The sequence below is a fragment of the Ochotona curzoniae genome, unplaced genomic scaffold (assembly GCF_017591425.1).
Source record: "Ochotona curzoniae isolate NIBS_2020 unplaced genomic scaffold, NIBS_Ocur_1.0 scaffold_3223, whole genome shotgun sequence".
Classification (NCBI taxonomy): Eukaryota; Metazoa; Chordata; class Mammalia; order Lagomorpha; family Ochotonidae; genus Ochotona; species Ochotona curzoniae.
Window position 1 is genome coordinate 2,831,008 of NW_024467108.1, and position 24,042 is coordinate 2,855,049.

The 24,042-nt window shown below is 57.4% G+C and overlaps 1 protein-coding gene across 4 annotated transcripts in view; it reads right to left on the bottom strand.

Moving 5' to 3' along the window:
* The window catches only part of PDE2A (phosphodiesterase 2A), a 78,055-nt gene that overhangs the window by 48,495 nt on the left and 5,518 nt on the right, over positions 1-24,042 (bottom strand). For 2 of the 4 annotated variants that reach the window (XM_040964112.1, XM_040964111.1), the window contains exon 2: positions 4,462-4,534. In XM_040964112.1, coding sequence (XP_040820046.1) covers positions 4,462-4,534 — 73 coding nt within the window. Of the gene's footprint in view, positions 1-4,461; positions 4,596-24,042 lie in introns of those variants that run through there. The other 2 variants (XM_040964113.1, XM_040964114.1) reach the window with 2 other exon arrangements.

The window sequence follows — 24,042 nt, forward strand, 5'->3', positions numbered from 1 at the left end:
TCTGGGACTAGGCACCCAGCAGCTTGTGGTTCAGCAAGTTCCTGGCACTTCCCGCCCCTCTCCAGTCCCATTCACTGGACCCCGACATTTGGAAGGCAGAATGCAGGAACCACAGGCTTTTCTCTCTCCATCCAGAACTTTCTCCTGGCTCATCCTGGAAGCTCTCCCACCTGTCCTTGCCTTTCACTCTGAGCTCAATAGGGGGGAAGCAGGGGGATGTCCCAGCACAGCCCCTGAGATTATCACTACCCTCAAAAGGAACTCTGTGTTGTGGCCCTCCCCACCCCAGCCCTGCCACAGGTGTCTCAGCCACAGGAGAGCTAGAAAGGAACTTTAAAATTTCTACCCAGCCTCCTTGTTGGGCACACAGTAGGTGTTCACAGATGTCCACTAATGAGGTCATGGCCATACACAACATGCAGCTTGGACAGACAGCGCAGGGGTGCTCAGAGCAAGCCAGAGTCCCTAGGCTGGACCAGGGGACAGCAGAAGAGCTCCCTGGAAGAGGCACCTGAGTGCCTCCACATCCGTCCCAGGGCAGCAGCTGGGAACAAGCTGTTCAAAGTGTCCTCAGACCCCAAGAGCAAATCATCAGGGTGAGACGGAGCCTGCAGTGAGGGAGACTCAGTGTCCACCAGGCCCAGGGCAGAAGCAGCGGAGGATCCGGTGGCAGTGCATTCAAGGAAGTCTTTCTGGAGAAGGGTGGCTGATTTGGAGCTAGGACAGAGTCAGCTTGCAGAAAGTGGGGAGGATAAGAAAGATCCATCCTCTCTCGTGCTTTGTTACCCCCAACACACACAAGATCAAGCTCAGGGAAGTGGAATGGATGCAAGGTGCAAGAAGGCTGTGCAGGTGGGGCGTGGGCGTGTGTATGTCATGAGTGGGACACCATAACGAGGGCGGGCGTGGAGGGCTAGGGCTGGAAGGGAGCAGGTCCCCAGCTGTGGCCAGGAAGCGTTTCCTGCCTCTTTGCCAGGGGGGTCATTAATAATCATTTCCCCACAGCAGGCAGCGCAGAGAGGCCGGCCAGGGAGCAGCATGGCGCTGGGGCCAGAGCCCAGCCTCGTAGCCAGGAAGGCTGGATTCTGGCACCAGCTCTGGCAATACACCGCAAGCCCAGCCCCCTGACCTCTCTCTCTCTCTCTCCCTCTCTTCCTAGGAATGCTGGTGAAAGGAAGGGCTGAGGAGGACATCCAGAGTTCAGTTGCCCTGGACAGCAGTTAGTGTCTCCAAAAATGCATGCAACATCTAGACTCTGACATGCCCAGGTCAGAACCCAAGGGGTGGAGCAAAGGGTACCTGGGCCTGCGCTCTCACAGGAGCCAGAGGGTACACATGCACAGCCCCCTGAAACCAGATGCACCTTGGTGTGGAAACACTCAGCAGGGAGGGAGGGACTTCACTGGGGGCTGGCAATGTGGCTGCATGCAAAAACTGGGCTCCACCAGACTGATCCAGCCACCACTCTGACCCCAGCACTTCCAACCTGCCCAGTGCACACAGCAAATGCTTCGATAAAGGCTTTCGGACAGCTGCATGCGTTCATCTGTTGAACATTTGTGAAAAGGTGTTGGAGACAGCAGCAACGATGAGGAGGAAGAAAAAGTCTGGTGGACACAGGTGATAGCAAGACTTGAAAAGGCTGGATGCCCCAGGTGGCCTTCAAAGGCAGGCTGTGGCACAGAGGAGGGGTTGGGGTGGGTGGGAAAGGGAAGCAAGATCTTTTAGCCATTGAGGCAAGAACATTTGCCAGCCCAGGCTGGCTTTCCTGCCCACCACAGACCCCACACCAGGGCCAGCCCAGCCCAACCCACCCACTGCAGACTGCATCCTGGAAGGGGCTACAGGCCCCCATCCCTGCCTGCTCTGCCAGGCTGAAGGAGGTCAGGGATGCTCCACTCTCCAACATGTGTGGGCACACTGCCTCATGGGGGTATTCCTGTCACTTCCTCTGGAAGGAATGGCCTGGATCCTCCTCCTGGCCAGGGTTCACCTCCACCAGACCAGGAGATGCCCCAAAGTATGACCAGGTCTCCCCCACCAGGTAAGGGTCTCTGTGAGGACAGGGTCTATTCCCCCATCAGACATGGGGTCAACATACGTACGCAGAGGCAGGCAGAGGTCTTCCTGGCCGTCTCCCAGCACGGAGAGGACAGGGGAACACCAAGAAGTAATGGCCGGCGGCTCAGCAACCCTGATGCAACAGGAGCCAGGAAGGGCCCTGAGGTGCCATGGGATCAACAAACAAATTTGCCCTACCCAAGCCTGGCCCATGTTGCTCTTGTAGCAGGCAATGGCTACAGCACCAGAGATAGTCCCAGGCCCAGGCCTGAGTCAAGACCCGGCTTTCGCTGGAGCACCGTGAGGGGTAGCCAGTACAGTGTTTATGCTGACGCATACACTCTCTCCCACCCCTCCAAAGCCGCCCCACACAGGAGGGAGAAGGGCAAAGAGGAAAAGAACAAAGGGTCCCAGCCTGCCGCCCGCCTGCCCAGCGCCTGCTCAGCAGGAAACCAACACAAAGGCTTTGGTCGAGGAGAACAGGATGGAGGGCAAAGGGTAGGGACAGTAGGGGGGAGGCGGCACATGAGGGCATCTCGAGGGACCTCCCTGGGAGGGAAGCAGGCACAGGGCAGCGCTCCCACACATTCCCCCTGCATGCACGTCACCCCCAAACCCGGACAGACACCTACCGTACTGCTCACCCACCAGACACTACAGGTCCTGCCCTGCGCCTCCAGCCACACACCTCAGGCATGCACTCCCCACCCCACCAGAACGCTCTACAGCCCTCACACACACACAGCTCATGGGCATCAGTGATCACACAGTCCACACCTCATGCACATCCACACTCACACCCAGTCCCCCACCCCGCAATGACTCCAGATGTGGGCATCCAATTACAGTCAACACACGTGCCAGCCACATCTAGACATGCATGTAGACCTACCCCACATGCGTCATGTTCATATGTAATGACTCAGGTTTGTGGGTGCACAGACAATCCTGCCTTACACACACACAGAGACTGGGTCAACAGGCTCCTTGCCTCATCCTGTCCAGAGTGGCACAAACACCCACCACACAGACACATGACACTCCAACACCAACACAGTCCCTGAGCCACTGCCCAAGCAAACCCAGGAGCTGTCATGCTGACCCCAAGCCACTCCAGACCCTAACTCCTGCTGCTCAGACAGCCTATGAGCCCTCCAACTGCCCTCGGGGCTGGCGGGGGTAAGGGGTCCTTCCTGGCGGCACACAGCAATCAGTAACACATACACACACACCCTCAAAAACATTCCTCATGTAAGCTGCCCCCCACTCAGCCCCCAGTGACATCCACCCCCCCAACACACATGTTGTCACATCCCCTGTCAGCACTGCCTCCTTAGCCACGCGGCACACAGTGCTACAGCTCGCCATCTCCACATTCACCATGCTCTCCTGTGGTACGCCACACGTGACCACATCCCACACACGCACACACACACAACAGCACAGCACTCACAGACAAGGGAAACCATGGGCTCAGCCAGCCCTGACAGCCCTCCCACCTGACAGGAGACTGACCCCACACTGCATGCTCCTCTCCCCAGCCACCCCAGACACCCCAGACATGACCACAACAGTGGGCAGGTGGGGGGATTTATAAGTTATCAAGCCCTATGCCCCCACTGCGAGCTCTGAGCTACCCGTCTTCATCTCTAGAGATGCAGATTCAGGGGGAAGAGAGGGGGACCAAGAGACCCCAGGAAAAAGAAAGACCTAGAGACACGGGAAAGGGAAGCAGGTGGGGCTGGAGGGGGTGGGGAGCAAGCCAGAGGGAGAGAGCAAGTGGGCTCAAGGAGTACAGCAGGCACCCCAAGATGGATGCTGAACCCCAACTCCCAGGGAGCAGCCCCGGCCACAAGCCCCAGGGAAAAACGTTAGTGGGTCTCTTCTCTGTCGAGGGAGGCAAAGGGCAGTGGGAGAGCCCTGAGGGAGGAGGGGGCGGGGTGGGGACCTGGGGCTCCTTGGTCAGTGCCGAGGTTTGCGTGGTGGCCTGGAAACCTGGGTGGTGGAGACACAGGGGCACTGGGGTGAGGTCCCAGCTGTCAGGCACCTCTGGGCTGGGACCTAAATATCAAGGTGGTCTTTGGTGGGTATGCCTGGAGTCCCAGATGCCACCATGTTGTTCAAAGACTTGGGGAGGGGACTTCCACTCATCCAGGGGCAGCATGTTCCAGGCCCGACCCCAAGGGGTTCAAGGTCTGCGATGGCAAATGGAGCGTGGGTTGGAGGAGGGCTTTGGGCAGGGTCTGCAGTCCCATCCAGGAGTTGGGCTGGGAACAGGGGACGGGGCAGCACCGGCTGGGCCATGAGGCCGGGGACGACAAGCCAGGGCTCAGCCTCGGGGTGACAGGACACCCCGTTCTCATCGCTCCCGGCTTGGGGGTGGTGGGGACGCCTTCCTACCTGCAGGCTGTCGGTGCATGGCTGCGGCGGCGGTGGAGGCTCGTCCGGCTTGAGGAAGACCTGCTGGCCCCGCCTGAGGAATTGGACAACAGCGATGAGGATGTGGTGCAGCACCAGGACCATGCTCGCCGCAGCCCGCCTGTCCCGCCCGCCCGCCGGCCCGGCCGCTGCGCTGGCTCGGTCAGCGCGTCCGCGACCGCCTGGCTGGGTCCGCTCGAGGGTCCGCCCCGGCCCCGCCCCGGCCCGCCCCCGGCCCGCCCCGGCCCCGCCTACCTCCTGCAACCGTGGACAGCACCCCGGCGGGTGAGAATGCGGGACCCCACAAGCCTCCCCTATCTCTGCGCCTCGCAGCTCCTTCCCAAGACCCCCGGCCGGCCGCGGAGCCGCGCGCAGCGCCGTTCGCTCCCTCCCTGCAGTCCAGGGGTCTCCTCTGAGAAGATCCCACCTGTCTGAGCGCATCAACTCCCGCACCACCACTTTGAGCCCTGGGGCAGGGGCCAGGGGGACCCCCTCCCCAGGCTAGCACGAGCGGACAGGCGGGCGAGGGGGGAGGGGATGTGGGACAGCGGAGCGGGGGAGAGAGGAAGGGAAGAAGGAACTGGACGGGGCCATGGGCACACTGCGGGAGCCCGAGCTCGCTCCTCTTCCTCCAAGCAGGAGGTGGGAGAAGTCGGGGAGAATTTTAGAGGTCACTTGGCGACTGGCAGGCCCTGAGCGCTAGCAGATCTGCAAGGGAGACACGTGCACACTGAGACCTACGAGCGCACGCGGGCAGGCGCAGCGCTCCGGAGTGGGGCTGGGGGCACCAGGTCTGCGTGGGCATCCCAGGAGGCGGGAGAGGGGCAAGCCCCGGGTCACGCAGCCCGCAGCTCCGCGCGGGACCCGCGCGCTTAGGAGCGCGTTTGTCCGCAGAGCGGCCTCTGCACTCAGGCGCCTGCAGCAGCGCGACACTCCTGCGCCCCCTGCTGTCGCATCGCGGCGGCACAGCCTGGCCCCGGGCAGGGTGTAGACGGGTCACACTCAACTCTCTGACTGGTTTTTCTAGCCACCACTTGACCTGACAGCGGCCCACGGGAAAATACAACCTGGGGCACTCTGGACCTTTGATAGCTGCTTCCTGCAGCTATTTGGTCTGATCCCTTCCCCATTAGCCACATTTCCTTCATGGAACTACAGGAAGTCCAAGCCCTGAGCAACCCTCCCTGCTGCCTTCTGTCCCCCCTAGTCTTCCCCGCTGCGCTGCACCCCCACCCCCATCTCTAGGAGGGTGACTCAGTGAGCCCCCAGCCCCCCAGTTTCCCCAGCTGACTGGGTGATTCATCAGGGCCCTCTCTCCCTGGGGAGCGATTTCCTCCCCGTTGAGTCACTGGGTCCAGTCCTGGACACAGTCCAGGCACCTGGCATACAGGCTTGGCTGGCAGAGTCCTGCTTGCCCAGCCGCGTAGGAGGTGGCCTTGCATGCCAGGATTCTCCCACCTTGCTTCTTCCCCAGCTCCAATGCCTTCTGTGGCTCCCTTCTGCCCACACACGATGAACCCCTCACCCTCCACTCTTAACTCTGCTTTGTGGATCCGCTCTGCACTCCCCACTTGCCATAGTCCTGGACTTTATATAATTCTTTGTCAGGTCAATGGCTGCCTCAGTCTCACCTCCAGTCCTCTGTCCAGGCCTCCCTGCAAGGGCCACCCCGTTTTAGCCTGCTCATTCTTCAGAGGCCGGCTGCAGACCCACCTAGTCCTCTGGGTCCCTTGCGTGTGTCCTCCCTGGGGATCATGCCTGAGGACTAGAGGAGAGGCGTGAAGCTGTGACCTGGACCATGTACTTAGCCGTATCTTTAGAGTAGGGACATGTACACTGCTGAGGGGCTGGAGCTACAGCGATCGCCACCGCGTGTAGCCCCACAGAGGACCTCCCTTCTCTTTTGGGAGGCCGAGCTTTCTCCTCCATCAAAGGGGACAGCCAACGTGAGGGTGACAGCAAGATCCAAGTCTGAGTTCTGTGCCTGGGGCCCCGATGTCTTGGTACATCTTAAGCATAAAGCAGGGACTTCAGCCCCAGATTCCGGACAGCCCAGGAGGAACACAAGGGCCCGGGAAGTGTCCTTATGGCTTCTTGCCAGGCTGCCAGTTCTGGGAGCAAGGCCATCGTGGAGCAGCGGTCACCTCACACTGCTCCAGTGGTCCTCCCACCTGGCTTGAGCCTCCTCTAGAGCAGCTCAATGGCTGGGCCCCCTCGTGCATGCTCCCTTGTCTCTCATCAGGGACATGTTTTCGGATTCAAGCAATTCTTAGAGGGCAAGGTGTCCTAGCTCTGTCACAGGCCTGCTGTGTGACTCTGGGTGAGACCCTGGTCCCCCTGTGCCTCAGTTTCCCAATGTGAAATATTTCACATGTGAAATATCATAACCAGATTTCCCAGTATGCATACTTTTTTCCCTTTTCAGCCCCTGCACACAAGCATCGCCTCCTGTAACCCCTGAGATGCCCCACCCAGCCCCCCCACCAGGAGGCAGACTGTTCTTCTCCAGGTGCCCAGCAGTGGCATGACCCTTGCCCACGCTCTAACTCTTCCTTGCTCTGTGATCTCAGGCCAGCCGGCTGCCTCATCTTAGAATCATCTTTCTGAAACCATTTAAAACTCACCATGCCCCAGCCTCCCTCTCAGGGAAGCCAGCCCATCCCCATGGCTCCAACTGGCCGTGGCTGGCCAAGCCTGAGATTCCACGTGGCTTGTCCCCCGCTAAGCTTACTGCCATCTCACAAATAAGGAAAACTGAGGCATGATGAAGCTATGCAAATTCCAGCCAAGCTGCCTGGCTCCCCTTTATGTGTATGGGCAGGGAAGTGGCAGCATTCCCCCCAGCTCTCCTGTCCCCAGCCACGCAGGCCCACTGCACCCCTCAACCCGGTCCATCACTGTCACCAGGAAGTCAGGCAGCTCTGCTGTGCTGTGCCTGGGCCAGCTCCTCCAGTCGCCTCTCTCATCTCCTGTCTTGGAGCCTGCCTGGCGCAGCTGCCCCAGACCAGGTTTTCTGGGTAAAGGTGAGTCAGCCAGGCCAGAGTTCTAGGCCAGCTTACCCTCAGGCCCTGTCCAGGAACTGGTCTCATCTTGTCCGTCAGGACACCTCCCATTAGCTGGCCCCATGACCTTCCTCAGCCAGTCACCTGGAGCGCCCAGCGGCATTTGGGGGCCTGGCTTTAGCCCTGTGTTATACAAAAGTCATGAAAACCCAGAGAGCAGTAGACACTTGCCCAAGACGCCACAGCTGGCCAGTGGGTCCCGGGCCCATAGACTCCAACTCCAGTGTTCTTGTCACCAAGGGAGAGCAGGTACTGTGTGACCCAGCCCCCCACCACCTCTGCAAAGGCAGTTTTCACCCCAACCAGCCCATCCCCTCAGCATGGCAGACACAGACTCATTCCCCCATGACTTGCCCTTGCATCTTTGCCTATCCACATCCTGCCAGCAGCCAGCCCCCAGTTGCCAGGTCTCTGCCTTTCTCACTAGCTCCTGGCTTTTGCTCAACCTGCTCTCCTACTTGGAGTGCCCTCTCCCTGGCAGAGCTACCTGGTGGAATCATGTGTTAGCTCATTCACTCATGCTACACATATTCCTGGGTGCTTGCCCCATGCCTGCTCTTGAACATCAAGAAGCCAAAGCATCAGATCTTGTATAGTAAATGAAGAAAACTGCCATCCCAGCATAAGTGACCCCTGCTGGGATCCTCCCTTCTCACCATGCCCAGCGTCAGCCCAAGGCCCCTGGCCCTGCTCCATGGCTGCCCTAGGAATGAGGGACCTGCCAGCTGACATTAGCACTTGAGTCTTGACACTCCCTTGGACCTCCATATCTGCTCTCCATTGTCCTCACACCCCAAGATCCTTCCTCTACACAAGGCTGCCCCAGCCCATCCAAGAAGATACACACCCCTGATGGCACCATGACAGTTTTTCTCCTGGTCCATACACACACAAACTTGCCCGCACAAACACACACACACATACCTGGTCACACTCATACACACAGACTCCCAGATATACTTGCTCATACTCAAGCACAGGCACACACAACTGGTTACACTCACACAGACACACACACACTCACACTCATGCACAGACTCACACACATGCTCATGCTCAAACACATATACACAGACACATATGTTCACACTCAGACACATGCACACTACATGCAGAGGCACAGAAGGCTCATTTGTTTTGGGACCTTCTCCTCCTGCTGTCTGCCTCAGCCACACCCACGGAGCTCCCTGTGGCCCACAGGATAAAGGAGGTGTTCCAGGCCCGGCCTCCTGCACCCTACTTTACCTTCAGGTCATATTCCCCTCCCCAACCTCCTCACCTGCTCTGCTCCGCAACCCTGGCAGCACTGGACCTCCCCCCTCCCATTATGCTGTCAGGCCCAGGGGTCAGGACCTTGTCTGTTTTTCTCACTGCTGTGCCCCAGCACCCAGAACATCCCATCTTGACTCCAACTAATTACTCCAGGGATGACAAGGACGAATGACAGGACTCATGGTATACAGCCTTCCTCCCAGCCCGGGGTTCCTTGGACGGGATTTACCCAGCTCTGTCTGTACCCCTGTGGTGCTTCTCCCATAAACTGGGGTTCCTCAGGGGCTGAGGCTGGGTTGACATCAGCTCCATGTGCATATGTCCTACGTGAGCCAGGCACAGATGGCAAGAATCAGGGATGCAGGGCACAGCCCAGGGCCTGGTCACTCCCCTGAGGCTCAAGGTTTTCTCTGGGAAGAGGCCCCCAAACTCTCTTCTCTCCCTTACTGGACCCAGTCTGTGCAATTGCTTTGGCCCCTAACCCCTACTTTCAGATTCCCAAGCACAGGGAACTTTCTTCCCAGCAGCTTGGCCACATACTCACTCCCTCCCACATCACCACCCTGCCAACCCCTGAGTGTCCTGTACCTCGATTTCCATGGAAATCAGGAAGGAAGCCAGACCAAAGGAGGGGTAGGCAGAACCCCCACTTTCGCAGCAGCCCTGCCCAGAGGCAAGGGAATGGTGTTTCTCATGCTTAGCCTACACCAGGGACAGGTAAGCAGATTCAGGGTCCACACACACACACACACACACACACACCCTGGGGAGCCTCCAAGGAGCACCCACACCCTCATGACCACCCCTCCTTATCAAGGCTGGCCCTCACTAAATTCCCATTCCCTCCACTGCACCACGACCCTCACAGAATCCAGGCTCTCTCCCTGCCCCCACTGGCACCTGCTGCCCTCCAATTGCAGGCCCTAGGGGGCAGCTTTGACTCCTGCCCTGGCCATGCCACATTGGGGAGGCTTCCCCCTGTACCCAGCTGGCTGCACCGATGGGCACCTGGTTCTACCAAAGAGCCGGGGGAGCCCTAGCCTGGCAGCTGCAGCCCCCAAGCTGCCCAGCTTTGTTCTGCCGGTTGTTCTTACCCTGGAGCCACTCCAAGGCTGCTGCCCTAGATCACCAGCTCCAGGCCCCCAACATCCATGCCAGCCAGGGCTGCTTGGAGTTGATCCCATCTGGGATCCAAGGCAAGAATATCCAAGCAAGGGAGACCCGTGGCCCTAGACTGGCAAGAAACTGACGTCCTGTGGCTTCAGGGCTCCAGGATGCTCAGAGCCCCCAAATGCTAGGAAGTGTATCAGAAAGCATAGGTATCAGAAAGCCTAACCCCACACCCCGCTACCCCCACCACTCCATCCCTGCCAAGCACCTGTCCCTCCCTTGTTGACAGCAACCCAGGTCACAATTATCCTCGCTACCCGGGGATACCACCCATCCCATCTCCTTGCCCTTCTGTGAATACCCAAAGCGCGTGAGGTCCCCAACCCCTCTCACCTCCAGCCACTACAAAAGCCTGCAGTGCAGAATGTTGAGAGCAGGAGGCCGGAACAGACCCTCTAAGGTGAGGTGGAGCCAGGGGAACCTTTGGCGGGGGGAGGGGCAGCAGGACAGGTATTGTGGGTGGGGCCTAGCCTAGCCCCGCCCTCTCCAGCTCTGCCTCCTGAAGGGAGCCCTGAGACCTTACTCCTAAACTGGTTTTAGTGGGCAGGGCCCAGGGGCTATGTGGGACCAGGAGAAGAGGACAGGACACTGCTCACCAGGTCTTTCCCAGCAGGCCTCGGGTCCCCAGCACTGCCAGTGTCCATGGTTAGGCCATCAACATGTTGAGCCCTTTCCTGCCTAAGGGACGTGGGACAGCTGCCCTTCTTGCCCAGGCTGCCTCTTTCTGGCCCATCTCTGCTGGTGACCTGCAGGCCTGCAAATGGAGGCACACTGGGCTGGTGATCAGCTTTCTCAGCTGTCAGTGACAGCACGGGGACTCAGGATGCCAAGTCGCCAGCCATGAGGCCCTGGTGGTCCCCGGGGGCAGACCTGCCCCCACTGGGAACTGGCAGAGGGAACCAGCGAAGGCCACCACCATCCTGAGGCCCATGATAGGTGGGGGCAGAGAGCAGCCCAAGCCCAGGCCAGGGGACCACAGTGTGCCTCCTTAGCCTAGGACAACTAAATGCTGGGGCCGACTACCAGGCACACCCCTTTGCACTGGCTAGAGCATCCTTCCAGAAGGCCCCTCCCTCCCAAGCCCCTCAGCCAGGGCGCTGGGGCAGGACCATCTCCAGAGATGGCACTCAGGGTTCCTTTAAAAGTACCACCTACGCGTGGTACAGGTCAGCCTCCATTCCCTTGTGTATGTGGTTCCTGTGCCTGGGGCACCCTCTCCTCCCCTCTGCCAATTTGAACTCTTATACAGCTGTAAAGAGGACATGGCTCCCAGGACCACCTGCTAAGTGCTAGGCCCACCCAGGCTATTCTTTCACTTTGCCTTCATGATATCACTAGTCCCATTTTACAGTTGGAAAAACTAACACCCAAAGGCCTGAACTACTTGTCCAAAGTCACACGGCTAGACATGCTAGTACAGCCACTAGAACCCCACCCCATGCATCTCCCACGCTCGGTTTCCTTGCAGCCAGCTGCCTCCAGGGTGCAGGGTTGGGGGAGGGAGCGCTCCTTGGATTCAGGACCACCCCAGAGCAACTCCTCCCTTCCCAGTAATTCTTGGACTCCAGAACTCCCACAGCCCCCGCTTGTGTCTCCGCAAGCCTAGGTGGCCTAGAGCCCAGCCAGGCTTCCTGATTGACGTAAAGGTGCTGCTAGATCGACAAACCTCCCATCGTCACCAGCGCGTCTCGCCCTGGTCTCAGGTCTGGGAAATGTGGCATTTCGTTTCTAAGCACCTGTCGCTATGGAAGCCAGGTGCAGCCAGCTCAAGGCCTAGCAACCAGGCCTGGCGCAGGGCACAGGGCACTGTCGGGACTTCCACTGCGACAAGCCAGCACAAGGGAGGGTGGGCAGGTGACATTCTCTCTCAGGGCTGGAAGACAGGACCTGCTGCCCTGACTGTGTTTCCAGAGGGAGGAAGGAAGCAAAGAGGTCAAAGTCCCGGTGACCCTGAGAGAGGGGACCCAGAAGGAAAGGGGAGAGAGAAACAAGCAGAGACAAAGGGAGCCCAGAGCCAGTGAAAGGCAGGAACGTGGCCAGACAGAGGTGCAGCGGGGGCAGGCAGGAGCTGCTCGGTGGCAGACACCAGACAGACACGTGGCAGGAGGTGACCAGCTCCCAGAGAGGCCCCTCAGGACACCCAGGGGCGGAGGGGGTGGGAAGAGCAGCGGATCGCCACAGGGGAGTGGCAGAGACAGATGCAAGAGATAAGCCCGAGGAGTGAGGCGATGCCAAGGCTGTAGTAAGAAGGGAGAACTAGAAGGGTGAAGCAGGTGGAACAGCGAGGCCTGGAGGCAGTGTAGTGGCAAGGTGGCAGCCAGACTGCCCCAAGGGTACCAAAGCTGCCAGAGCCCTAGATTAGCCCAGACCCAGGCCCATCCTCCCCAACCTGCCCGTCACAGCACATCACACACCAACAACCTCGTAGGGCCACCCCAGCCTCTCCCCAACACAGCCCAGAACTTTCTAGGCACAGAACCACAACCTCAGAAAAAAGACTCAGGATGAGGGGCTGGCACTGTGGTGCAGCAAATGAAGCCACCACCCGTGACACTGGCATCCCATATAGGTGCTGGTGCATGTCCCAGCTACTCTATTTCCAGTCCAGCTCTCTGCTAATGCCTTTGGGAAAGCAGTGAACAATGGATCCAAGTCCTTGGGCCCCCACACTGATGTGGGAGACACAGAAGAAGCTCCTGGCTCCTGGTTTCAGCCTGACCCAGCCCAGGGCATGGTAGGCATTTGGGGAGCAAAGCAGCAGATGTAGCATCTCTCTATGTCTCTCCCTGTCTCTGTAACTCTGCCTCTCAAATAAATCTTAAATAAAGAGAGACGACTGGAGATCAAAGGTCCCCTGATGCTCTTAACCCCAAGGGGACAGGTCTTGAGTTTGTTTCTGCTTACTCCGCAGCCCATGGAGGCTGCACTACAAGACTGAGATGACCTAACCTGAAGTGGGACAGTCCTGATGCTCCAGACCTGAGAGATCCAGCTCCTCATTCTGCCCACATAAGGGCACTGGTGACCCAGGGCTACAGCAGGTGGCCTCGCTACCCATCTCTGGGTTGCAACAGGGGGGAGTAGACAGACTCTACACAAGGTGAAGAGCCTGGTAGAGACCCGAAGTGGAGGCAGCCCAGAAGGAGGTCACTCAGACCTGCTCAGGGCCCGTCCTCGAGGAAGGATGGCGGAGCCTGTGAGGGTCTTATATGTGCTGTGGCCACTCTGCCTCCTCTGGACGTCCCCTCTCCTTCCCTCAACACCTGCATGCTATCAGATGCTGATCTCCCTCCCTCGCTTTCCTACCTTCCTTGTGCTAACTGCCCTTGGGGATGTTAACGCCACCAGCATACCCACCAGCAGCTCCAGGAGCCCAAGTGCCCCATCCCACCCCACCAGACTCCCCAGGGAGGAAGACTAATTAAGCGCCTACTGCATGCCCCTGGTGGCGCAAAGTACTTTATGTTCATTATTTCATTAGCATGTCTGCGGAGGTCTCTGAGGGCTTGTGAACTGGTCCCTACCTCCCTGTCAGCCCCCACCATCACACAGAACGACTCTCAGGGCACCCACCCCAGATGGGCCACCGGGGCCAGGCAGTTAGCACAGCAGGAGCAGCAACCTGGGAATGGGGAGTCCAGTCCTCGGAACCAGTAGGGTCTATGGTGGGGGACTAGGGGAAGGTGTGGAGCTAGCAGGTGCAAGAAGGGGGGAAGACAGGAGCAGGGGGTGGGGGCCCAGGGAAGGCAGCTGCTGCACACCAAGTTTGCCCCACACTCCCTGTGTGCCAGGCTTGGGCTGCAGCCCGGAATATCGACCAGCCGCACCATGCTCCCCTGGGCCCCAGTTCCTGGAAGGCAGTGCTAGAGGACTGATCGATCCCCTCCCGGCCTCCCCTCCCACTGTCTGGAGGCCGCTACCTCCTCCATGCAGCCCCCACCTCACCCTGGGGACACAAGTCTGAGGGCAGTGATGAGCGCTGACCCTCATCCCACCACAGCTCTCCTTAGGCCCAGGTGAGCTGGCAGGGCAGGACGAATGCATACATGTGCCCACACACATGTGTCCACGCATGCCCAGGTCAGTCAGTGGAGTAGGAGTTGCTGACACACAGTTCAAACTCGGCTCTTTCAGCTCCCATATATGTGAGCTCACCTCTCAGCCTCTGTTTCCTCATCCGTATAATCGGTTACCAACAGTAGTACCCAAGGAACCGGATGACTGAGATTAGACACATGGAGCTCTGGCACGATGCTTGGCATACAATGCCTCTTACACACAAAAGCCTTTGTGTGTGATGCTGTACACATGTGTACATGAGAGGGCATATGGGCAGGTACTGGTGCCCTTGGGCAACCTAGGAAGGATTCCTGGCACTCCAGCAAGGGCTGCCAGGATGTCCTCCAATCATCAGGGCCCCTAGAGTGGGGGAAGTGGTTGAATCCCCAGCTCATCAGTAGGGAAAGACCTGCTGAGCCCTCTTTCCCCCAAATTCTACCTAGGCTGGGTGAGGCTGTGGAGTACTCAGGGGGAGAACTGGATGGGTCAACAGTCACTGGGCAGAGCTGGTGATCACAGACTCACAAACCCACATCTGGAGGGAAATGGGAGGGAGACTGGGCTGCAGCACCATCCATCATGGCTGGCAGGCTCAGCAATGCCAGCAAGATGGTGGAGAGGCAAGGTGGGCAGTGTAGACAGGGCCACTCCAGCAGCCCAGCCCAGCCCAGCCCAGCCATTGGCTTGTTGTAACCCTGAACCAATCACTGCTCCCACGAGGCCTCAGCATCTACATCAGCACAATGGGACTAAAGGTCTCCTACCTTGGTCAGTTCCAAGACAGTAGTTTCACGCTCAGCAGCAGGGCCAGAAAGGGTGCTGAGAAGAGCATGAGGGACTCAGGGGTGCCCTTTCCCTACAGCTGCCTGACTCCATTAAGGTGGCAAAGAGGGTGGCAAAGAAGGGGATGCAGCACAGGATCAGAATGGGTAGCCCAAAGCCCCAAGTTGAGTCATTAACCCATTGCTGAGCTAAGACCCAGATCTTCCATGTACCTCCTACATACATGCACACACATACACACACACACAGCAGCATGCACATACACACAGATACACACACAAACATGCTCACACATATGCGTATGCACACACACAAACATGTTCAGGCCAGTGTGCCTGAAACAGACACATAGGGTTTTCAGCCTGGCTCTTGCTCAAGCAAACTGTTCCAACTGAGAACAAAGTCACCGTGGGACTTCCCTGGTGGGAGTTGTCCCAGACAACAGCTGCTCACTGGGGCCCAGCAAAACCTGAGCCTATTATCGCCTGGCCTGAGCCAGCTCGAACAAATCATGCTCCCTCTCTGGGTCTTGGTTTCCCCACCTTCTTTTATGTCAATTAAATAAATTTAAGGGACCAATGTTGTAATGCAGCAGGTTAAACCACCACCTGTGATGGGCACAGGTTCCAAGTTACTCTACCTCTGATCCAGCTCCTTGCTAATGCACTTGGGAAATGCAGCAGAGAATAATCCAAGTGCTTAGGCCCCTGCCACCCAAGTGGGAGGCTTGGATAAAGATCCTGGCTCCTGGCTTCAGTCTGGCCTAGCGCTAGCTGTTGTGGCCATCCAGAAAGTAAAGCAATAGGAGGAAGATCTCTCTCTCTCTTTCTCTGATTTTCAAAATAAAATATTTAAAAAAATATATTTGGGAGTGAATGAGCTCTTATCCACTGGTTCAGACCCTAGCCAGGGCTGAACCAAGACAGAAACCATAAGCTGGAAACTCAACCCAACATTTCCATGTGGGCAGGAGGACCCCAGCCACTTGGGCCATCACAGCTGCTTCCCAGGATTTGCATCAGCAGGAAGCTGGAGCCAGGGCCAGGTGTTCTGATGTGGGACACAGGCAGTTTACCAAAACAAAATGCTTCAGTGTGCCTTCCCGCAGAGGGCACACTGCAAGCTCCACCCTGAGCCAATGCCCCCAGGCCTTCCCCAGCTTCAGTTCCCTCTCTGCTCTCCACTGTGGCACAGCCTGCACTTGGGCCCCTCGTCCACCCCATGCTGTGTCTCCTCTCTAGCATGGCAGAGCCAGGGCCTCCTGTAGGAGCACCACTGGTCCCTGCACACCATCCCCGAGACCTTGACTAGCAAGTGTGTGTCCCCTTCCTTCCCCAGCTCCCAGGGCTGAGGGCTGGGCCAGCCTGGTGCCCAGGGTAAAGCAGAAACAGGCAGGTGCTCAAACAAGAATAGGGCCTGGAAAAAATGCAACGAGGGAAGGAGGCAGGGAGAAAGACAGGGATGGGAGCTGGGAGTGAATAAAAGATTGAAGGAGGAAACAACAGTTCCCAAAGCTCCTCGGGTTCCAACAACCTGAACCAACTCTAGTCCACCCGAGAGGTACCCCCAAGCCTGAGCCCCTGACCAACCCCAGATCCCTGTTCCCACTCTGGCTCCAGTCCCTGCCACACACAGGCCCAGAGCCAAAGGGGTCTCTGGCCTCTACCACTGCCCTGTGATGCAGCACAGAGCGGCGTGTGGTTGTCATAGTAATGCCAGATGCTGTCATCACTAATTCATCGGCTGAGCCCCGGGAGGGTGGCGAGGTGTGAGGAGTGGTACTCAGAGCAGATCAGAAATGCCACTGGGGCAGGCAGGAGCCTGGAGGCCTTGGGCAGGCAGGAACAAGAGGCGGGAGTTAAACTGCTTCATTCAGTCCAGCTGGCTCCTCGCTCAGCCACAGCGCCCCATGAAGAGTAGCCTGGAGCATCTCCCAGCCTGTTGTGGGCGCCAACTGTGTGTCCAACTCTGTCCAGTTGTGGCAGGGGAGGGGTTGGTCAGCAAGGGCTGAAATGGGAAGCATCCCACCCCCACTTCTCTCAAGAGGGTAAGGGGACAGGAGGGGTGACAGGAGGAGGAAAAAGAAAGCCTATGCACATGTCTCTTCCATCACCCCCACACACCAGGCACCTCCCAGAAGCCCTGCAGGGCTGAAATGTGCTTAGCAGATGCCAGGATTTCTTGTCGCCAATACCCTCCCAGCCAACCTTAGCCACCCTTCTCCAGGAAGCCCATCAGGCTGCCCCACCTGCCCATATCCCTGCTTCCTCTCAACTTTCAGTGTACAAGGGTCAGACGCAGCTGGGCTCCTCCTCATCCGCATGTGGAGAACACATGGGCAGATGTTCTGTGGGAGGTCCCACAGAAGACCCCCACCCACTGCCGCTGAGCCATGTGGCTGTCCGTGGTGCTGAAGCTTTCCCTGGAAGTTGGGCTTTGTTTTGCTTTCTTTTTGAAGATTTAAGGCAAACTGGGGGAGCTAACAGAAGGAGATTTTCCATCTGCTGATTCTCTCCCCCAAAGTGGCTACAACAGCCAGGGCTAGGCCAGGATAAAACCAAGAGCTGGACCCTCCATCTGGGTCTTTCACATACATGGCAGAGGCCTGAGCACTTAGCTATCATTCACTGCCCTTCCAGGAGTATTCGCAAGAAGCTGGGTTGAAAGTGGAGCAGCCAGGATTCGAACTGGTCCTGTATGCGAGATGCTGGCATCACATGCAGAGCTTAACCTGCTGCAGAAGATTGGACTCATTTGAGATACATTCAGAGGGCAAGAACTCTCACCCAATGGCTCACTGCCCAGATTCCTCTAAGAGCTGACCAGGGGTTGAAGCCACAAGCCCTGAACTCAATCCAGGTCTCCCATGTGGGTTACAGAGACCCGATGACTTGAGCTATTACCTGCTGACTCCCAGCATCCGTATTAGCACAAAGCTGAAATCTGCAGCCAGAGCAGGTATTGAACTCAGGCACTCCATTCAGGTAGGGGATACAGGCATCCTAACTGGTGCTGCAGTCCGGAGGTTCTCTGTTAGAAGTTATCAGCTCCAACACATGGGAGAAAAAAGACAGGCCTGACACATACGCACCACAGTGTCCATTTCCTCTACTCACAAAATCCCAGGGGAGAAAAAGAAACCTAATTGGAGCAAAAGAATGGGAACAAAGCAAGCATGCAGGCAAGTGAGAGGGCCCAGGTGAGGACGGAAGCGGGGGCTGTGAACAGGGGTCAACACAGACCTGGCTCCTGCCCTCATGGGGCCTCTGGTCTAGCAAGATGGGCATTGGGGTTTGCATTACACAAATCAGCCACCTGATCCTTACGAAATGCACAAAGGTGGATGCAGGGGAGGAAATGGAAATGCTTCGCAGGGACGGAGACGCGGTGCGGGCCATGCCATGGGACCTGCCCAGGGCTACACAGCCAGTAACCTACATGGGTAGGATTCAAAGCCAGATGTGTCAGACTCTGTCCTCTTAAGTTTGATTCTTGTCTGTTCCCATCTGGTGAGGCAGTCCTAGACTTAAGCCCTGCCCTCCAGGAGCTTACCATCAAGTGTCCTACTTCTCCAAGACAGCCCTGAAAAGCCTTCCTTGAGCCCGACCTGAATTCTTCTGCCAAAGCTCTGACTTGGCCTCAACCGGGCAGAGGAGCAGCCTCCCTGTCCTAGCAGACACCCAGGCACTCCCGGGCCTCTCTCCACCCCCACCTCACTTTCACAGGCCTCCCTCCACAGGAGGGAGTGAGGTGTGTGCGCTAAAAATACCTGAGTCCCTCCCTGCTCGCGCTCTAATTAAGCTGAGTGAGTCACTACTTTAAGTAATTTATTGCTAGTTACATAATTGCTTTAATATTTGGTTCTAGAACTGGGGAACAAAGGTGCCCCCTTCTTTCCCGGGAACTGTTAATCCAGAGCGGGGTTTCTAACCCGAGATGAGAGAGAAGGGAAGTCACTTGGGTGAACAGCTACCGCTGCCCCGCTCCAGCATGGATCCTCACACAGCCTCATCTGCCAGGGCCACAGAACCCAGCTGGCCCAGGGAGGAACCAGCTCTCTGTTCCCCACCACATGGGCATCTGAAGCCATCACTTCCCAGATCCACCATCTCAGCATCCCTCCCACCATGCCAGGCCACAGGAGCCAAGGCCAAGAGAGGATGAGCAATCACAAGGCATCCTTGGCCTGTCAGAGGTAGCCACAACCTCTGAGCCCAGCTGTCCTTCCAGCCCCACAGGCAGTCTGTCACCCCAAAGGGGGTGGCTACAGAGGACTCAAGGGACATTTGTGGGTTGGGAAATGTGATTAAAAGATTCTCGATGATTTAATAGGGATCAGATGGCTGTCTATGCTGATCAGAATTTATGCTGCACTTTTTATTGTATGTAAATAACCCTTCACTAAAACAGGTGCAAAAAAATTTAAAAAGAGAAGTCACACACTCCTACCTCTGGTCCTCCAACAGCCGCCAACAGCTGTGCTGGCTGGCAGCTATACAGAGATCGAGGCGGGGAGGTGCTGGGGCCAGCTCTGGAGGGCACACAGTAGGTGCTCACACAGCAGATGCTTGCTTCCCTCAGTGCCAATTAGCAAAGGCCCACTAGACACCTCCCCAGTGCACCTGCTCATCCCTGCTCTCATTAGCTTTCCCAGCTCTCCCAGGAAGGCAGCCCACAGCACCGCAGGTCTACCACCCGCTGTCTCACTTAATCCTCCTCCCAGTATCCCTAATGAGGAGGGCTCCCCTTTGCTCCAGGGGAAGGCAGAGGTGGCAGAGTCCCGCAGATGAGAAGCAGAGGAACTGAGATGGGAGCCCAGGAAGGGTTCCCAAGGCATGCGTTCAGTTCCACCTCCTCCTGCCTCCCTTTACAAAGCACCGATCAGGAAGAGCATGCCCCAGTCCCCAGCCCTTGAATGATGAGGATTTCACTGGGCTTAGGAGCAGGGACCAGGTAGAGAACATGAGGCAGGTGTGTGCATGAAAGAGAGAGCTCAGAAAGACTGTAAGAGGCCAGGCTGTTTGGGAAGGAGGGAAGTGGGTCAGGAAGTGAGCCGAGAAAACCACAAAAAAGTCAGACAGGGCATGGGAAGTGAGGCAGAAGGGACCCCCTGTGCCTGCCTGTGGCTTTCCATGCCTCATCAGGCCTCGAGGATCTGGCACTCTTCCCTGCTCATCTTGACTCACTGCCCCTTCAATTTCTCTCTGACCAGCATCTTGGCCTCCATAACCCCTCAACCTCAGGTCACTGCTTGACTCAACCAAGGCAAACTCCTTCACCCTAAACTCAACAGGATGGAAAAGAGCTAGAGCTTAAGGGGTGGGGACAGGGACAGGGAAGGATCCCTGGATCCCTCCCCAAGCTCAAGGATATTGTCCTCAAAGAAGGGACCTCAAGATCTGAGGAACAACAGGAACTGACAGGGAAAAGGAAGAGGGGCATTGGGGAAGGGTGTTCTAGGCAAAGGGAACAGCATATGTGACAGCCCAGAGGTGAGAGACACTGCCCACATCTTGGTTCTCAGTATGGCTATGGCAAGCACAGGCACCGCTTCGGGGTACGCCAGACATGTGGCAGATGGCATCCACACTGCAGGGCTGAATCTGCACTCCTGGGCCGTGTGCCTGGGGCACAGTCCGTTCTGTCTGTCTCTAGGTCAATTTTTAGATCCCTCCTGTGTCTTTTTCTCCATGTCTGTATGTGTGTGTGCACACACATGCATGTTGTAGCTCTCTTCATGTCCCTGGACCAGGGTCTGCTGCTTCCTGTGGTTTTATATCGGCGGCGCTGGTTGTTCCTGGCGTGTTTGGGTCCCTATGCCTGCATCCTGTGTGGTCTCAGGCTGTCATGTTAGTCTCTAAGCTCAGGCAACCAGGGCAGGAGGCAGGCTGGGACACAGGTGTTTGAGCTGGGCCCCAGGGGGCACACCAGCACCTAATGATTGTCAAGTTCATTGTGGGAGAGGCTAATTAACACTGAGTGAGTCAGCCACTCAGAGCCCAGCAGGAGCAGAGAGCTGACTTGGAGAAGGTCTCTAACCTCCACCTCCCTGCCAGCACCACAGGGAACCCCACCTCCGCCCCACCCCTGACTCATCTCCCAGAAGGCCAAGAGGTCCAGACTCTGGCCAGCAACAAGCATGGGGTCCTATTGCAGCAGGAGGGGATCTAAACGGAGGGCTTTGATTAGATTTGTAAGACATGTGGTAGCCAAGACAGTTCTTCTCTCATGGCCAGTGTCTGAGCAGATGGCTTACAGGTGCCATGGATGGGAGCTCAGGTGAGAGACAAAGTGGCCCGTCCCAAGACGGGGGTCCTGAGCTGCCTCACGCCCCTGCATGGGCCATGGGCAGGGAGCAGACACTGAGGAACAAGGACCACAGGCAGGTGAGCAGAGCTGGGGGCCAGGCTGTCAGTGTGATTCACATGTCCTTGGCCCCTCTGATGTGACTTTCTTGCCCCTTACCTGAGTCTCCAAGCCACCACCTCATGAGGCCTCTAATTCACCCTCCACCTGGAACTTTCTAAATCCAGAACCGAACCCACCTGCCCATGCTCAGCCCCTCTTTGGCTTCGCTCATGAGCTGCCTCCCCGTCCATCCCATGGGTTTCCTCCCCAGGAGCCCTTTGACATCTTCTTGTTCTCCTTTCTCCCCTTCTCCTCCACCTGGAAAGCACAAAGTCCCAGCGTCTGCTCCGCAGGAAGTATCCCCACCAGCAGTGCCGCCACACAAGACCAGGGCCTGCTCATCTCTAACTGGATGGGAGGGAGAGACAATCCAGGCCATTGCTTCAGCTGGAATGACAAGCACAAGCCAGGGTGTGCCAGGGCATCACAGAGGACGGGAGCAGGTGGCTTGTTGAAGATCCAGGTCCACCAGGTTCTGAGAGCCGGGAAGGGAACAGCGCTGTTATGGTAGAAGCAGCCCACAGCACAAGGGTAGATGACTGGTGCAGGTGGCACCTGGCCACTCAGCAGACCTCAGCAACCATGACCCAGGGGAAGGCCAGAGGCAAGGCCTGGCTGCTGCTCTGACCCTGGCTGAGGACCATGGGTCAGTGCACAATCTACAGAAACTGCAGGGGCCCCTCTAGAGCCCGGCTCCACCCTGTGGCTCCTGGCCCACTGTCTTGCAGATCCTGCTTCTGAGGGCCGGGCGATGGCTGCCTGACCCACTCCACCTCCTTGGACAAGCAGCGGCTGCAGCCTGACCCACTCCAAAAAAGGTAGTCTGAGCTCTGCGGGCCTAGCCTCGGGGCTGAGGTGCTCTGGAAAGCCAGTACCAAGCCCCTGAGCCCCGTGACATGCCGTGTGAGTTATCTTAATCCTCCCTGCCTCTGTCTTAGTTGCATCGTCAAGCTGCCTTCCACTAAGCCACTTGAGTGTGTCACTTGCCCCCCTCTACTAATCGGGGCCAGCTCCTTGAAGGGCTGCCAAGGTGATCTGGAGCCATAAGAAATGTGATGGGCAAGCATCCCTGCTCTCCAGTTGGCCCCAAATCCCACCCCACCCAATTGTGGGGGAGTTGTAAAGTAATCCCAATTCCTGATGCACACGTGGCACTGGACAGCCTGCTCCTCTTCTCTCCCATGGCTTCCCTGCCCCCAGCCTTCACCCTCAAACCCCACCCCCTACCCCAGGGACCCAGGCCTGGCCTGTCTGCCCCTCTGCTCCTGTCCAACCAGGGTCAGCAACAATGCTACTTTGGAGCAGACCACTCATTCCTCCCCATCTCACTCCCAACGCATTCCTCCCTCTCAAAGCTGCCCCTCCCCTACTGCACTCCCTGTGTCACTCACCCTGAGCCAAGCTGGGCTCCAAGGACCTGCCCACCACTCCAAAGCTGCCTCAGTTCTAACAGCCCAAGGGAGAGATGTCAGGGAAAGCCTTGAACATCATAACAGCAAGAACCTTATATATATAAAAGCTACAAAGATGGAGAAATTGAACTGTGTCCCTCAGCCCTCTCCCACACTGGGCTCCTCCCTGTGGGGTCCACACACACACTCTGTGAAACAACAGACTTCACAGGGCATCTGGAGCACATGGGGACCCATGCAGCTTCAATCTCCACGTCGGAGGCCCAGGAGGGTAGAGACGTGCAGGTGCAGGAAGTGGCCCTGTGCCCCACACTTGGCTCTGCACTCCACACATACTCCAGGGAGGCTGTCCAGTCTCACCAGCCCTCCCTGCTCCAGACCTGCCATCTCAGCCTGGATCCTGCTGAAGGGACCTTGGGTTACTACCCACTGCCCCCTCTGAACTTCAGTATTGGGAGGGCTGCACAATGGGCTGGAAGAGTTCTTGTCCCATGGCCTAGGAGCTTGCCTAGCCCAAGCCAAGCCTGAACATGAAAATGCCCTGTTTCCCCAAGACAGGGGAAACACTGCAGGGCCCACACTGGCTGGATAGGGTCCAGGGGGACCCTAAGGGGGGACTTCAGCCTGCCCTTCCCCTCCCAGGAGAAAGAGGATGACAGCTCCTGCAGAGTACATCTGCCCACAAACAACCTCACCACCTCCAAACAGGTGGGGCCCATGAGGGAACCTGTCCACACATGGGGCTTGGCCTTGCTGGACAGCACAGCAGGTGTCTGGGCCCTTACACACACTCATACATGGCACCTGTGTACACAAAACATGCATGGTGTGTGTACCCAGTACCACACCAATGCACACAAGTCCCACATGTATATGGCCATATGCCAATACACAGGCATAAATGTGAACATGCAGGCACACTTATACACACATATTCCCAGACCCACCCACACACCTGCAACAACCAGAAGCTCAACACATGCACACAGTCTACACAAACTTGAATAAAACCATTCATATCACCCACATCTTGGTATCACGTGAACCACAGTCCAGTAGAAGCCCAAGCCCCAGCTGCCTTCCAACTCCACTACTTGCTCTCCAACTCCACTACTCCATCTATCTCTGCCTGTCCCAGAATTTTAAGAAGATGTCTTGGCCCCTGGCTTCATCCCTCCAGTGTGCCTGTCCTTGCTGTGTGGGGTCCAGCCCTGTCCCTCCCGTTCAAGCAGGGCTTGGTCACCCAGGTCTCAGGGGATCCCTGAGCTGGCCTCTCTTCACCCCTCACACAGCCCCTGGTCTGGGCTCTCTCCTTTGGTCCTTGGAGCCAGTCTGCAGTGCACATGAGTGGCAGCGACCCCTGCTGGCACTAAGAGGCATGACAGCACAGCTCTGAT